Below are 17,207 nucleotides of genomic sequence, written 5' to 3'. Positions count from 1 at the left end.
GCGCCCTCCAAAAATGGATTAATTATGTTCTGGTCTACACCTGTGCCAAATTTGGTGCTTGTAGACACATCTGCACAATATTCCCCTAAGGTCCTGGACTACACAGCAATGTGTAGATATCATATTTGATGATGACTGCCTCTGGCCCGAAAATGTTAATTGTTGTGATTAGCTACCCAATAATGCGTGGTACAATGACAAGGATGAACATAAATAATGAAGATGATATTTTTTTGACTTGCGACATATATACTTGTTTTAATGTCAATCATGACTACGTGGAATGTGCGTTGGGCATTGAATTGCTTTGATGAAATTCGCTCAAAACTTATGAGCTGTGACATTTAGGTTATTACCGAACACTGGCTAGACGACACACGTGAATATTAACTCTATGACTTGGATGATGACTTTAACGTCTATGTTAAATGTCATCATGACCACTCATCTCAAAGAGGCACAGGGGGTATGGCCATATTCATTTGTAAAAGTACGTGTTCGAGTCCGTCAGCAATCAGTATACCTTCAAGCAAGCATATCATTGGGGCTAAACTCCTCAGTACTAAATGCCCTACGTATATATAATTGGTGCTCGTCTTCCCTTATCTAACGTTTTAGATAGTGTGTCCATAGAAGAATTTAATAATGAACTGGAGATCTAGCATAGATGTTCTCATCAACGGGAAACAATTCTACAAGGTGATTTCAATGCAGATCGGCTTCATGGAATTATATTGAAACGCAGAGCGGAATATCTGCAAAGAGTGCTCACTGAACGGAATCTATTCTATGTCGTACCCCTTGACGATAATGCTAATTTTACCTTCACAAGCAAATGTAAAACTATGAGAAGTATGATAGATTATGTGCTCTTTAATCTCCAACATGTTGGTAAGGCTGTTGATTATGCTTTAGACCCTGGAGTTCAATACTCAATATCTGACCATTGTCCAATATTCCCATGTCTGAGTATTGATTCCCAGCCACGCCACCATGGCGGTGAACATCTTAACTGGCGTAAACCTAATTATGTCGACTTTATGTTATACGGATATGAAACTTAAAACGTTTTAGATGTGCTCAGTTTGACGAGATTCAGTACGCATTTCCTCATGAATACATTAAAACATTATCACGGCTATATCCTGGAATCGTTACATGCTGCAGATAAACTAAGTATACCATCTTCAAAATTCCAGTCTAGTTTAAAACCATACTGGAAAAAAGATAATTCAAATCAGTTCCATCGTACAATGCGACAACGTCTTAATGAATTGGCCTATAATGGTAAATTCCATGATAAAGAGGATGCAAATTACACTGAGTATAAAAGAGCAAAACATATCTTTAGGAAGCAGCATCGTCATTCCAAACAAACCCAGACGCTTGTGTATAATGAAGAGTCCTGTAATACACAGGAAGGAAGTTGTAATCTGTTTTCCAAATATTTCAAGGATTTGTCAATGCCATGATATCAATTTTACTCAGATTTTACTGATGTGAATATTCGCATGGAACAGATTGAAAATGATTCGTGTAATGACCAAGGGAACAGTGACGTTAGTTTAGTTAATGAACATATCAAATACTCTGGTAGATCTATTATTCATCACCTTGTTACATTCTATAATGAAATTGTCTCTCATGTGTATGTACCAAAAATGTTTAATGTTGGAAAGATTTTACCTATCCATAAAGGCCATGATAAATGTAAAGATGACCCCACTAACTACAGAGGTATTACCCTCACTCCTGCATTAAGTAAACTGTTCGAAAGATTCCTGTTGAATAGAATTGAAGAGTGGGCAAACAAATCTAAAGGCTTCCCCCAACCCTTTCAATTTGGATTTAGGAGAGGGGCTGGGGCAGAAACTGCCCTGTTAACATTAATGGAAAGCATATAGCTTATTATAACGAAACATAGTCTCTAGTTTATTGCGCTTTTCTCAACAATGAAAAAAGTCTGACTTAATGGTCTTTTTTTCAAATTGTATAACTTTGGAATAAATGGAAAATTATGGCGACTTTTACGCCGATACATACCTCATGTGTAACCATTGGAGGATTTACCTTAAATGTGTTTCATGTTAAGCAAGGTGTTGGTCAAGGACGCGTTTTATCAGCATGGCTTTTTACTCTGTATATTAATGACTTGTTGTATTCACTTGATGATTCTGGGCGTGGCTTGTGTCTTCCACACACCCGGCATCCTATTAGCAGATGATACTACGTTGTTGAGCAGCTCCCCTGACAGACTGCAATCTCCACTAAATGATATATACACATATGCTAATAGATGGCATTTGAAATATAATGCCAGTAAAAGTGCATTTCTACTGTTTGGGAATATTTGCAAATGCGTCTGTCAACGTGTCTACATTGCTTCACGAATACTTCATAAAAAAGGAAAATGTAACTTATGCTGGATTGCTTTTAAAAACATCACAGAAAACCTGAGAACGTACCCATTCAATATGTTAAAAACTCAGAATGTCAGTCACTATAAATTATAATCATGGGCTATATTTAGGTGGTTTAAATCCTGTTCGGATGTTCGGATATGGGAAAGAGTGATATTACCATGAGGATTATTTGCTTGTTGTGTATGGGGTAAACTGTCACCAAAGGAATACGAAATCTTTGAAATTATTCAACGTTATTTATGTTAAAAGATATAAGGGTTGTCTAAACGCACTCCTTCCGTCGTCACCAGAGATTGTCTTGGTTTAATTTCTATCCAGGCGTATATTGATCATTCGAGCACTCTGATTCCTTGGAAGACTATGTAATAGTGACATTAACTTTGCATTTAAAAGACTATTACAGCACAGACTTGTTTAGTATTAACTCGATACAATTAAAGAAAGGGGTGATAAATGTAAAATGTCCATTTATCACATGCTATCACAAGTAAACACGTATAAAGTGAATAATGATATAAACACCTGTACATCCTCTTCTCATTTCCCCAACAAACATACATGGGCGAGTCGAGTTAAAGAACATATAAGTATATGTGACCGTAACGTAATTTATGCAGAGCTTCACTCAAGAGAAAACCTAAAACGATACTCTCTTATATGATCAGCTAAGGTACACAGGCTATATGGTTACTAACAATTGAAAGGCCGGAACACTTCTATGATTTAGCATATTTATTATGTCTTAGCACCTACAGCATACAATCCAATGAATGTTTATGCGGCACATTTCCTTTTGATATTATGAAACATGTGTTTATGTATTGTAAACAGACACAAGAACAAAGAAATATTCTTGTTTAGACTATTATTGATTTACTAGATGTGACAACTTTTTCTAGTGTCTGGAACGATGATGACGATACCTTTCTGTCCTTTTTACTTGGCGGTTTGCCAACAGAAAGTACTATGGCAATTGAATACAATCTATGGACAAATATAATGCTCCGTGTATGTAAAACTGTTACAATGTGGAAAAACCTACTAAGAAACATTATATGTATTTTCATCACTCGGAGGAAGTAAAGGTGATCTATCTATCTATCTATCTATCTATCTATCTATCTATCTATCTATCTATCTATCTATCTATCTATCTATCTATCTATCTATCTATCATTACCACAATTCAGCAACTCCCCACTAATTCCTCCAACTATTACCACCTAGCCAATTATCTAATCAACACCAAATTAAATAGTATGATCTAAATGCCCTACCCATAAAAACAAACAAGCAAAAGCAATTAAAAAATCACACTACCACATCAATCCCTTCAGCTAATTTTCAGTCCCCTATTCCAGAATAACCCATTACTCTTAAGAATTCACTTATTTCCCTTTCTATCATTCACACCCGTCATGGGCATGTTTTCGGGCATACATTTGCAAATTTACATCGTTTTAAATACTTCCTTCATATGTTTCAAAGTATGCCCCGAGTGCGAAATCGGCAATACCGGAAGCGATCGTTAAATCTCCAACATCATCAACATCATCATCAACATCATCATCATCACCCTCCTCAAGACTTTGTTAAATCGTTCATGATCGTCTCACTACTGGAGTGTTCACTGTCCAAACTCGGGTTTCGTCAGTAAGTGGGTTCGGAGCTTTGTCGATGTGTATTCTGACTAAGTCCGGTTGTACTGAACTAAACGTAGTCACTAGGGTTTGTATTACTCTGTTTTGCTATTAATCCATGGATAGCCAACTTTCTAGTGATTTCTAAACTCTTACTAACTAGTGTTTCTAATGCCCAGTTTTGCTAGCAATACGTGGATAACCAACCTTCCCGTGATTAACTAACTATTTGGGAACTTTAGTATGTACTGGTTCAGTCAAAGTGACAAGGAACTTTAGTCTAAGTGACTCATTTTAGGGATAAGCTCTCGGGTTAATTGACTCAGGTGTTAATTGGTCGGAGCCGACATAATTGGCAGGCTACACACTGGTTCCATATCTTGTCAAAGTGTTGTGCGCGCTATCTCACATTTTATAGCTGTAATATGTTTGGCTAAAACTTGTTTGTATATTTGCGCTGATAGAAACAATTTGTGATCTGCATTAGCGCCGAGTGGATTTATTTGCAATTGTCAACCATTATATAATTAGTATAATTGGTACTTAATAAACCTGTGAACATGTTACCACGTTGTCGTTATCACTTTATTCTTATTCTATGACACACCTGATTATTAGAGCACAGCTCCGACATATCCCAGCAGAGAGGTATTTTATATTTTATTTTTAACTATCTCATCACTAACTGATGTGTCCTTTGTAATGAAGAACAACTGAACATTTAGAACTTAGAATATATCCAAATATTGTTATTAACGATGCTCAGTATTCTAAGTTCTAAATCTACGAATGAAACGATTATGTTTGACTTCTCAATTATGTCCGAAAATATAAAAACATGTTTGTGAAAATTGGCCCTAGTTAACATATGGGAAAGAAGTGCTGAAATACATACTGTGTGTGGTGATATTCCCCATACCACCCTCAACAAAAGCAGCCATAGTCTGATGATGCACATGATCCCCTCCTAAAAGCAAACATCAATTCATATCACCAAAATATAACATGTTTCTTTACATGATAAACACTTGGAATGTACATAATAATGGTTATGTAATTTGAAAATAAAAAAAAAACAGTAAGTGAATAAATATACAGGATCATAAATGTAAAGGCAATTATACAATACCCATTAAACAGATTCACATGAGGTAACGACCAAATGGGTGGTTCTCTGTGAATACAAAACATTTATAGTGCTGAGAGTATGTTTACCTTTTATATTTATGTTGTCTGGTACTGTGGTTCCATCATTCCCCCCTAAAAGCAAACAAAAACATCAATTCATATCACCAAAATACAACATGTTTCTTCACATTATGATGGCCTTCATAAACACTTGGAATGTACATAATAATGGTTATGTAATTTGAAAAGAAAAAACAGTAAGTGAATAAATATACAGGATCATAAATGTAAAGGCAATTATACAATACCCATTAAACAGATTCACATGAGGTAACGACCAAATGGGTGGTTCTCTCTGGTACAAAACATTTATAGTGCTGAGAGTATGGTTATCTGTTATATTTATGCAAACAAAAAGGTTACCTGTCACTGTTCTGTTGTAGATTACTGTGGTTCCATCATGTTTTCGTTTTGTTGTCATCCTTCTTTCACCAATGTGTCACAACTAAAATACAAAATAGTGAGTGAACTATTTGAAACTAAGGTTGTTTATTTGTTGTCTTACTCAGAACACAGCAATATTGTAAACACACAATAGTGTAAATGCAATCCAAGTTGTTGATATTTTGCCCTAGTCCGTCTGACAATCAATCAACCAAGTCACCAAGGATGTCCTGTTGATCCATTTGGTCAGAAGACTTTTGGGAACCTTTTCTAACCTTGAATTGAACTACTCAAAAATATGAAATATTACTCGAATAGTGTAGATCATGAGTCTACCATGGCTCGTTTTAGCTATATAACACATGCAGCTGTGCAACATTTGAAAAATGCCACCTAATATTAAATTATGTATACATGCACACAGTGCTCGTAAGAACATAGCATCTTTTTGCGATAAAACCTTGAATTGTCCACACACCAGCGCTCTCAATACCTCTAAGCTATAGTTACCATACTACATCCCTAATCCATGTGTAATATATGTGTAGTTTGTTATGCTTACTTCTTGTGGACATGTGCACATGTTCCAAATACGTTTTACAACCATACGTCATTAATTAATGCAACACTAGCAGCAGATCGGCCTAGATTTCTAACACGTTAGTGGTGTTGCAATATCGCTACCGCAGCAAAATGATCTGGGGCGGTATTAACAAAGCTTCTAAGATACCACACCATTATGATGTTGTCGGTTGAATGTAATATCGCTAAGATGAGCGCCTCCAACTCCAGCTTGTTGATGTGCCATGTGCGCTTCATGTCGCACCACAGCCCTGAGGTCGCTGTTCCTCTACATGCGCACCCCAACCCTGAAGAGAGGCGAATACGAACAGACGTGACGTTGGTGACACTTCTCGATTCAAAATTTGAAAACTGAACAAAAGAAAATTGTAGAATGTCTAATACTATAGTAATAGATGCCAGTACCTCTCGTGGCTTATGGAAAGTCTCTTCCACTGAAGCAAGAGAAGGACAATGATTGTGACGGAATCAGTCGTACAGGCCCTAACTGTCGTTTGTAATGCCTCGTGTTAAACTTTTCGAATTTGCATGATCAGAAAAAAACTTTCAGACATTCACTTTCGCGATCTCGTAAGCAACGTTCTGTTTAGTCGGATACAGGGTCGTTCCGACGTTACCTGTAATAAAATGTCCTTAGACCAAAGTGTAGCTGTAGAGAGCGCTAACATCTGCATTTAATGATGTGTTGGTGTTGTTGCACCACCAACAACAACATTAACAAAATGGCCATGGAGTTGTTGGCACTGCATGTGCAGCAGCACTATGAATGGTATTAAAGTTCAGGGTTTTTGATTGCCTGGCATCTGCGTCAATCGAACAGTGACAGTTCAAAAACATGCCAAGATAAACAGAAGTGCAAAGAAACAACGTCACAGACCGCTTGCAGGCAGGGGAATTCTGATCAGATGTAGATAGGGTTTTCAATGTAGCGCCCAGCACCATCACAAGGCTATGGGATCGGTTTCGACAGCATGGGTCAACACGTGATCGGCCAAGTTCAGGACGACCAAGAGTAACCACCCCCGCCCATGATTGCTACATCCGACTGCTCCACCTACGTGAAAGGACGACCATAGCCACCTCAGCCGCATCCAAAATACTGCACAGAATCTCCGACCAGACCGTACCAAACCATTTACAAGCAGCAGGTCTACGAGCAAGACGTCCTGTTCGACACATCATATATGAGTGGACAACATTGTCAACGACTGCATTGGTGTCAACATAGGGTATGGCCTCAACTGCGTTGGAGAGACGTCTAGTCAATAAAAAAACCCGTCTCCACAGCTAAACTTATGGATTACCTATCACTTTGGACTTCATCTTAGTCAAGTCAGGCTAAAAAAAAACAAATATAAACTGTACAAATTCAAAATTGGTCTTCTGAATTGGGATTCAAAATTATTTTTAAAAAAACCATTAGCTTCTTATTAAGAAACACATATATGCCAAATTATACACTCAAAATGCACTGACATAACGAAGGCATTACTTTCCAAAAAGGAATAAACTTCCTTGAAGCTACATTTGACCAACAGCTGACACGGACATCCCATATTTTTCAGTTGGTCAATTGATGTTAAAAAGATCTAAACCTCTTGAGGGCCATCGATGGTACAGACTGGGATGCAGGCAAACAAACCCTTTTGAACATATACCAAACACTTAAAAACGCGTCTGTGCCGCGCTCCGGTATTAAACACCATATCAATTACTAATTATAATAAACCAAGCTCCTTACAATATGAAACACTTAACTAGCCAAGGAGACCTGGTCCTACCAACACACACTGCTTCTACTACTATCAGGCTCCACCTCAAAACTACATAGAAGGCAACAAATGAGCCTCAACTACTGGGCTAGGACCTAACATGACGATCGCGTGGTCATTATTTCATAAAGTTCATGTTTCATGTCAACTACATAGTCTGACAAATAGGCAGGTGGTCATCTGTGCCTTGACGAAAACCGGACTTGGTGTCTGTCTTGCGAGCGTGACCGTGTTTCGGCAATAATGCTGTTTACAGGGCACAGCCCGAACTCTAAAATCCGCTCAATGACCGAGCTATAGCTCGACCTCTGTCTCGCTATACCGTTACTGTGGCTCACACCCCAGTGACTTTGGCCTCACGATCCAACACCCCTTTTCGGTCTTTGGAAAACTTACACGTCTTTACGATTCAACACCCAGGATTCACGCCAGGAATTTTCTGACATGGGCCCTTTAAGTGAAATTTAATATACCGTATATTCCCTTGGTACACCCACACTTACATATAGCACAACGTTAAAATTCCCCATTGTATTTGAAAATGTCGGCCTTTTATCAAATTTAGGGGCTAAAAGCACCCCAGCCTATCCCTGAACACCCCTTTTCGGTCTTAGGGAAACCAACACGTCTTTACGATCCAACACCCCTTTTTCGGTCCTTGGGTTAGCTTTGCTTTGGGCAAGGGTAAGCCATAAATTCTTACCTTTTCAAGCGTTAATCTGGTTAATTCGATTGGTCGGTCATGTTGACAGAAACAATGGCGGGTGTGGACTGTCCGACCCAGAGTTCCAGGCGACCTGCATACTACATCTGCCACAGGCCAGCGCCATGTGACATTCGTCACATCTTCCACAGTCCATTCAAGATATTGCATTTGTTTTTCAGCGATACGGTCACTTTTATGTGTAAGTATGTATTGTCATGAAACTCACTGTCGCAGTTGTAGTAGCATATTTATATAACTATACAAAACAATATGGATTACTTAAATACCAAATGCCAAAAATTAGTCCGTTAATGCGAGTTTGTTTACAAACAAGAAAAAGTCCCGTCACGTGATATGCAAATAAGCCTGTGGCAGCGGTGTTATTTATGAAGTCACCACTGCGCCGGAGTGTGGCGGGTGTGGTTTCAAGAAAAGATGAATGGGAGAGCGGACCGTGACGTCACACGCATGCACAATTCATTGTTTACTTAATTACGCAGGCGCGTCAATGGGGTGCATATGACCCGTTAAACGAGCACTGATTACACGTGATAGCCCTCGTTTTCCAGTGGTAGCACGTCGACCAATTAAAGCATTATTTAGCCAAGTCGGTGAGCCGGCGAAGCGCGTTCGAGCCCCCACTGCACTAATTGGATCTGAAAAAGTGCGCCTAGGAAAGTGCACTACTCCCCGTGTTTCTCCGGGTATATCATTGTCATCGCTGTCAAAGGTCATAAATAGGCAAAGTACTTACAAATCCGGCTCGCGGGACCATAAGAAGAAGACGAAGAAGTCCCCGGTTTCCATTCGATACAATCACAGCAAAAAAACTACAATAGTACTCAATCACATAAATCGAAACATGATGATGTGTATATTAGTCACTATCAAATAGTGATTATACCGGTGTTCCAGAAAATGTGAGCGTATCCTGCCCCACAGATGGTACCCATCACAAACACATGCAAAGGCAAGTCAATTATTCTGCTAAAAAAACATGGGAACATATGGTGCAAGTCAAAATAGGGACTGGAATTGGACATAATATTTGTCACTGATGCGTTAAATTTGGAAATGTCCTCTACATGTCTACCATATAATTCTTTGATAGCTTTACTGAGGTCTTGAATGTAAATCAACCTATTTTAATAACTTCTAATTGCCATTTTTAAAATTTCACTCATTCTAATTTCGTTGATCGTTTGGCTAATCAGTTATATTAATTAAATCAGGTCAAAAGTATCAATAAACTTTCTTATGATTTCAGACTCACTGAGCTCTGTGAAAGCAAACACTCTAAACCCCTGACTTAACCAATAATATTAAACATCATCATTATAACATCAGATCTAAAACCAATAGGTAACACAATAACCTTACAATGGATTCCTTGAAATACAAACATTGGAATTGAAATGGAATTCTGCAGGCCTGGCAGTAATTCTACAAACCCATCCCCAGGTATAAACTTCACTACGGGAAAACCCGACCTAAAAACACTAATGAAAAATAGTATCAAAATTCAAACTTTTCAAATTATTTTTCAAAACACTAGATCCACCTGAAGTAAATCCCTTTTAACAAAATCCGAGTATAAATGCACAAATGTTCAAATTTCACACTTTTAGATACAATAATTTCCAGAATTCTCCGTGGCACAACAAATTTAAGCTATACATTATACAAACAAAAGAGACACACTGATGGCAACTGCCCACAATGCAATTCACCCAAGGATCTAAACCATGCATACTGGTGTCCCCTATAACATGCTCACCATCCCCGATTTTACCATTCTCTTCCTTTACACTTTAAAATGTTCTGCCTTTACTCTTAAATACAATATTATTCCGTCAGTCTTCACATCAATAACAAATTTCATAAAAAATGTCAGTCTACGAAATACACCCCAAACAAATTCACTTTCACTGTCAAACAACAACAGTATTTCCTAAATATAATCGGATCTATAGAGCTTATCACGCGAGTGTGTTTGGGGATGGTAAATATCCTGCATTAGGAATAAACATTGTATTTAGCGAGCCTTGGCGAGCTAAATACATAGTGCTTATTCCTAATACAGGATATTTACCATCCCCAAACACACAAGCGTGATAACCTCTTTATCATATAATGTCATTCTTTAATTCTTGTGCTTTAAAATCGCTTTCCCTCTCTCACAAACATTACTGAAACATTGGGAGTTTTCCTGGAATGCGCGCATTAATATTTATTACGTCACAGGGTAAGTGATGTGTCAGTCGGACAGTGACGGTAGCCAATATAGTTCCAACTGAAATCTGTTTCTTATACAGTGGCGAAGCAACATATACGCAAAACAACAGTTGTTTTTAATTGCCTTTCGCGGCAATCCATCGGTCTCTCCGCTAGAGTAACTGCCCTTTGTCAAAGGGAAGCTACTCTAACCCTAGTATATGAGATGTCACGGCTACGGTCAGACGTTGTTGACAGTCGGTCTACCCTGTCATAATGTTAAGAAGTGTAGTCAGATGTACACACAGCGACAAAACGAAACAAGGTAACAATTCAAACATATTTCGGCAAAATCCAACTATTTACATTTAAGAGAAGGTTTTAAGCCGCAAAGGTCTACAAGCACAGATATGGCTACTGATCCCGCTTGGCTAGGCCTCGTACCCTCGCAAAATTGTTTCGTAATTTATATCTCCAAAGTTGCCAAAACTTATAAAATGCCTTAGCTACGTCACAGTTAGACACTGATTTTCAGTATATTAGACTGCTCTTTTGATAATGATAGCAATAACCCCTGTACTTTATCCAGATTCCCGATGGTTAATTCTGCCTCGATCGCCGAATGACGAGGGCGACGCCATGTTTGTTTATAAACAGTGAAAGTAGTTCTACTTGACCTTTGATATTTGCATCTCTATCCGCATATGACCCCGCTTTATCCTCCCGAGAAACCCTCCCATTATATGATAAATCTATCTGTTTATTTACCTACATCATTTCTGTAAGTGAATATTTACCTATTTACTACTATTTTCCATGCATACTAAATAGAATACAACTCCTCTACATCCATATCAAGTACTTATTTAATATATTGTATATAATTAACAACTTCTCTGTAACTTATCATATGACTTAAATGGGCACTACCTTAGGTTATAGTTTTTTGGACCAGGTGTGTTATATCTTTATTCACTATAATTATATATTATTCCTTAAATCCACCTGTCCCCATGTATAAAATTGAAACTTTCTGAAGTGGACGTAAAGCACCTAAATTATGACGCTTGACAACGGTATGAGGACCTATACCGAAACGTTGCTATTACAGTGAAATAACGATGTTGTTATCTGTAAATTCTGTCCATTTTGTCATCCGTCAACTTCTAAGAAATCAAACAAAACATGACAGTCGTAATTCTGTAGGCGGCGGTGGGGCCCCTGTTTGTTAAAATGCGTCAGTTTCGTATATGGCCAATAATGCTGGCGGCCTAGATAATATCGGGCGTTCTTGAATTACACAAAGTGTAGGAGTGAGTGAATATGGTTTTACGCCGCTTTTAGCAATATTCCAGCAATATCACTGCGGGGGACAAGAGCAATGGGCTTCACACATTGTACCCATGTAGGGAATCGAACCCCGGTCTTCGGCGATTCGAGCGAATGCTTTAACCACCAGGCCACCCGACCGCCCCTATAACATGAGATCACAACTGACTGCCTAACCTATCTTCAATACACAGGGGGACCTTATAAACTGGAAACAATGTCTCAACAATATTACCTCGAAATATGTGTAATATATCTAACACTTGTTTAGTTGATATTTCTTCACACATTGTACCCATGTCGGGAATCGAACCCGGGTCTTCGGCATGACGAGCGAACGCTTTAACCACTAGGCTACCCGACCGCCACAAACTGTAGGAAATAGTGAGTGAGTTACGTTTAACGACGCTGTGAACAATGTTCCAATTATGTCGCGCTGCCTGAGCTTTACAGAACCCTGAAGTGATGCAGATCTCAAACGTTTACCACGCGGGCCGAAGCCGCGAGTACAGGTATGGTGTTGACAAACCTACAATTATAATCGGGGAGAACCCGGCTTCGAACCCAGAATCATAGGAACAGTGATAATGATAAATGTTTAAAAAAGGCCGCGATTTGCTGTGCTGACTTGCGTCCCTTGGGCATGCCAGAAACCTATGATTGTGGGTTCGAATCCCGGTTCACCCCGATTATGTTTCTAGGTTTGTCAGCACCATACCCGTGCTCGTGGGTTTACACCGAAGTGTTAAACGTCTGAGACCTGCATCACTTTGGGTTTTCCTCCCACATTAAGCTGACACGCCGCGATATAACTGGAATACTGTAAAAAGCGGCGTTAAACTCAACTCACTATCTCCTTACCAACAACTGTCATGTGTTCATTTAGTGCATATTGATGACGTTGACTGTCCAAACATTGATAACATCTCCTCGATACATATTTCCTCGATTTCACTCGATACATATTTGTTTGTTTGTGCGTGTGTTTATATGCACGTGCGTTGCCGTTTTCCATTTGGCAGTGGTAAATGTTTACAATATACCTGAAATCTCGCGATGTCGAGACTCGTTAGTTTTGCTGTAATTGCTTATAGAGGGAATGTTTTTGTGCCCAGTGATCTGCGTGAACGGAAAACCTTTGGACAAGGAGCGGCAGCAGCACACATTACTTTCATGAATGATTTAAGTTTGTTTTATCATTTGGCTGATGACGGAACCATGTGACTTTGTTCCACGCCATCTCTTTGTAATATTTTGTAAAAATGATGTATGGACATGTGGGTTTATTGGTAATAGTATAGGAAATTTAGGCATTTCTAACTGTCTGCAACTGCCTATGACAATTCATGTATGGAATATGTGTTTTGAACCGCCCCGTTGACCCGCGAAGATCCGGGTAGAGAATAGATCTTCAGAAACCCATGCATGCCGTAAGAGGCGACAATGCTGGTCGTAAAAGGCGACTAACAGGATCGGGTGATCAGGCTCGCTAACTTAGTTGATGCAAGTCATCGTATCCCAATTGCGTGGAGCGATGCTCATGATGTCAATCACTGGATTGTCTGGTCCTGACTATTGTTTTCAGACCACTGTCGAAGCTGGAATATTGCTGATTGCGGCGTTAAACAACAAACAGATTTCCGTTATATTGTCAGTTGTTCAGTTTTCTTTGTAACAAATGACCGCAATTCATAACATGTGTTAGAAAATGTATCTCAATAATGAAAGCGAGACGCGTGACCTGAATAGTCTACTGCACTTATTTCACGGGTTTCAATGATATGAATTCAGTAAGTACGATGGTAACCATATATGAGGCAAAACAATTACATTTTACTGATATTCCTCGTTTTCATTCTAAACGTTTTAAGTTGTATCAGAAATAGTTAGTCAGCATTTTATAAATTTTAAAAATAATCATTCCCAACTCTTAATTTTACTTTTTTGGATCCGATCATTAACATTTTGTGTCTGCAGAAATCTGTTCAAAAGTCTGCCAATCTCGGACTGAGACACGTCGAAAATATTGGCCACCTCTAGTTGAGTTTGAAGCATGCCAATAGCTATGAGGCGTTCATCATTCTTAATCTTACCACATATACTGCATAAAAGAAAGAATGGAGGGCTTACTTGTTATAATGATTACATCATTTACGAGCTTGTAACAGTATATCAGTAAAAGAATCAGCGATACTTACCAGCTGTGACCAAGCACAGCCAGTGAGTCAAGTACTAGCTCTAACTGCAGCACCGCATTACGCCATTCCCTGACTTGATAGTGTTACCTTCAATTACAATAAGTCACATTTATAAACCTTTGATGACGTCACTCCATTGTTCAGACAGTCTCTTCTTTGCGGAGGTAAACTCCGCTATCCTTCCCACAAGTATAACCGGCAGAATGCCCGGTCTTACCAGCAGAATGCCGCTTGCTAGACCCGCTTGCTAGAGTATATAGATGAGGTTTTTCGAACATACTATCAACATTTCAAAACATACAACATTTTGTGGCCATATCGCGGTAATCAGATTTATTTAAACGGTTTTCAGCAAATTTTCAGTCATCAGGGTCACCAGACTTATAGCAGGTGAAAAGTATGCATCACCATTGTGATACCTTACGAACAGTTGATAAAACAAATGAATTTTACGGCTTTCTGCAATGTTCCAATGATCATTTCGTGCAATTTCAAGCATCCCAAATAATAAAATACCATGTAGACTGATTTCTCCGAAAAATTTCCGAGAAATGTGTTTTCTACTTAATATTTATATTTTTTAAATTATACCTACCAGTTACTTCGCAGATCATTTGCTCATCAACTTCACCGCGGTATTTTTATACCGAGTTGTTTGGGGAACCTGTATGGCACATTTTTGTTCTATCTCCCGCTCACACAATGGCTCTCCAAAGCGAAACGCAAAACCGTCTACATCATCTTTATCAGCATCACGAACATTACTTTCGGATATTTCATTGATAAATGTGGACTGTGTAATAAAAAGGTCTTCCCCTTCCTCGGCCATTTCTCCAACACAAGTGAATGAAACCACGTGTACTTGACCGAGATATAACCCGCTCGTGCAGCAAATGCACGTGCGTTGCGTTTGTGCGATTGATTACCGCCGCGTAAACAGCGTTCATGAAAGCGAGACACACCAGTCATATGAGAATCATTGATATTCATTAACACGGTTCTAAGTTAATTTGACGGTTTATATGTCAGATCAAAACCTCCTTCTCGGTCTTGACGGGAAATGTAAGCCTTGGGAGTCTTCGCCCTCCCTAATTTCCCTTCTCCCAGGGCTTACATTTCCCGTCAAGACCTCCAAGTCGGTTTTGATCCTTTACGACCAGACCGGTTTTGGCCACTGTATACAAATGCGCCACGTCTGTGCAATCCAAACCAAAGGGAGAACTAGAACATATCCTACTGGTGACAGGTAGAGATATAAAATCATGTTCTATAACAACAGCACTGGGTTTTACTCACATGAAAGGCCCTGTACAGTTTTTTACTATATTTTAATAAATTTGTAAATACATCGTACCAAAATTATATGATTATCACTGTTAGATGATCAGATGATACATGGCTGCTCTCCTGGGGTTTTATTGAATCTTTTAGCAGTTGTTACTGACTTGTTCATCCTCTCTAAAGTATTATGTAGTGTAACTAGTCGATTCCAGCTTATTCTTGTTGTTTAATCTTTTATCATGAAGTACATTCAATAATAACTTCCTTCTTTACCAGTTAAACCCGAGTGATATTTGAGGCCAAAAAAATACCACCACTGGCAACCGAGATGCTCGAGATGTACTAGTTAAATCATGATTACACAAAACGACATTCTAATACACTGTTCTTATCTACAGATCAGCTATGATTCCAGTTGAATTACCATGGAATGATATCAGCCACAACTAGTACTACAACAATAATTATAATTAGGGTGTCGACTTGTCACATCAGTCCAGGTGGCAGTGCTTGGGAATTATACAATGTGAAACATGTATATAGAGAGTCGACTTGTCACATCAGTACAGGGGGCGGTGATTCGGAATATACGATGTACACATGTATATAGAGAGTCGACTTGTCACATCAGCACAGGGGGCAGTGATTGGGAATTATACAATGTACACATGTATATAGAGAGTCGACTTGACACATCAGTACAGGGGACACTGATTGGGAATTATACAATGTACACATGTATATAGAGAGTCGACTTGTCACATCAGTACAGGGGGCGGTGATTCGGAATATACGATGTACACATGTATATAGAGAGTCGACTTGTCACATCAGTACAGGGGCCGGTGATTCAGAATATACGATGTACACATGTATATAGAGGGTGTCGACTTGTCACGTCAGTATAGGTGGCAGTGCTTGGGAATTATACAATGGAAACATGTATATAGAGAGTCGACTTGTCACATCAGTACAGGGGGCGGTGATTGGGAATTATACAACGTACACATGTATATAGAGAGTCGACTTGTCACATCAGTACAGGGGGCGGTGATTGGGAATTAAACAATGTACACATGTATATAGAGAGTCGACTTGACACATCAGTACATGGGGCGGTGACTGGGAATTATACAATGTACACATGTATATAGAGAGTCGACTTGACACACCATTCCAGGGGGCGGTGATTGGGAATATACGATGTAAACACGTATATAGAGAGTCGACTTGTCACGTCAGTACAGGGGGCAGTGACTGGGAATTATACAACGTACACATGTATATAGAGAGTCGACTTGTCACATCAGTACAGGGGGCGGTGATTGGGAATTAAACAATGTACAAATGTATATAGAGAGTCGACTTGACACATCAGTACAGGGGGCAGTGACTGGGAATTAAACAATGTACACATGGATATAGGGAGTCGACTTGAAACACCATTCCAGGGGGCGGTGATTGGGAATATACGATGTAAACACGTATAT

General features: G+C 39.0%; 1 protein-coding gene across 5 annotated transcripts in view; it reads right to left on the bottom strand.

Moving 5' to 3' along the window:
* Window positions 1-17,207, bottom strand: part of LOC124122486 (serine/threonine-protein phosphatase 6 regulatory ankyrin repeat subunit B-like) — a 58,958-nt gene that overhangs the window by 21,970 nt on the left and 19,781 nt on the right. For 4 of the 5 annotated variants that reach the window (XM_048394636.1, XM_048394640.1, XM_048394637.1 and 1 more), the window contains 3 exons: window positions 5,615-5,696; window positions 5,279-5,323; window positions 4,959-5,030 (listed from right to left, as the gene is read on the bottom strand). In XM_048394636.1, the coding sequence (XP_048250593.1) occupies window positions 4,959-5,030; window positions 5,279-5,323; window positions 5,615-5,672 (175 nt within the window). In that variant the 5' untranslated portion in view covers window positions 5,673-5,696. Of the gene's footprint in view, window positions 1-4,958; window positions 5,031-5,278; window positions 5,324-5,614; window positions 5,697-14,436; window positions 14,454-17,207 lie in introns of those variants that run through there. The other variant, XM_048394638.1, reaches the window with a different exon arrangement.

The sequence above is a fragment of the Haliotis rufescens genome, unplaced genomic scaffold (genome assembly GCF_023055435.1).
Source record: "Haliotis rufescens isolate VD_foot unplaced genomic scaffold, xgHalRufe1.0.p SCAF_13, whole genome shotgun sequence".
In the NCBI taxonomy this organism is placed as follows: Eukaryota; Metazoa; Mollusca; class Gastropoda; order Lepetellida; family Haliotidae; genus Haliotis; species Haliotis rufescens.
This window is presented reverse-complemented; position numbering and strand designations above follow the sequence as displayed.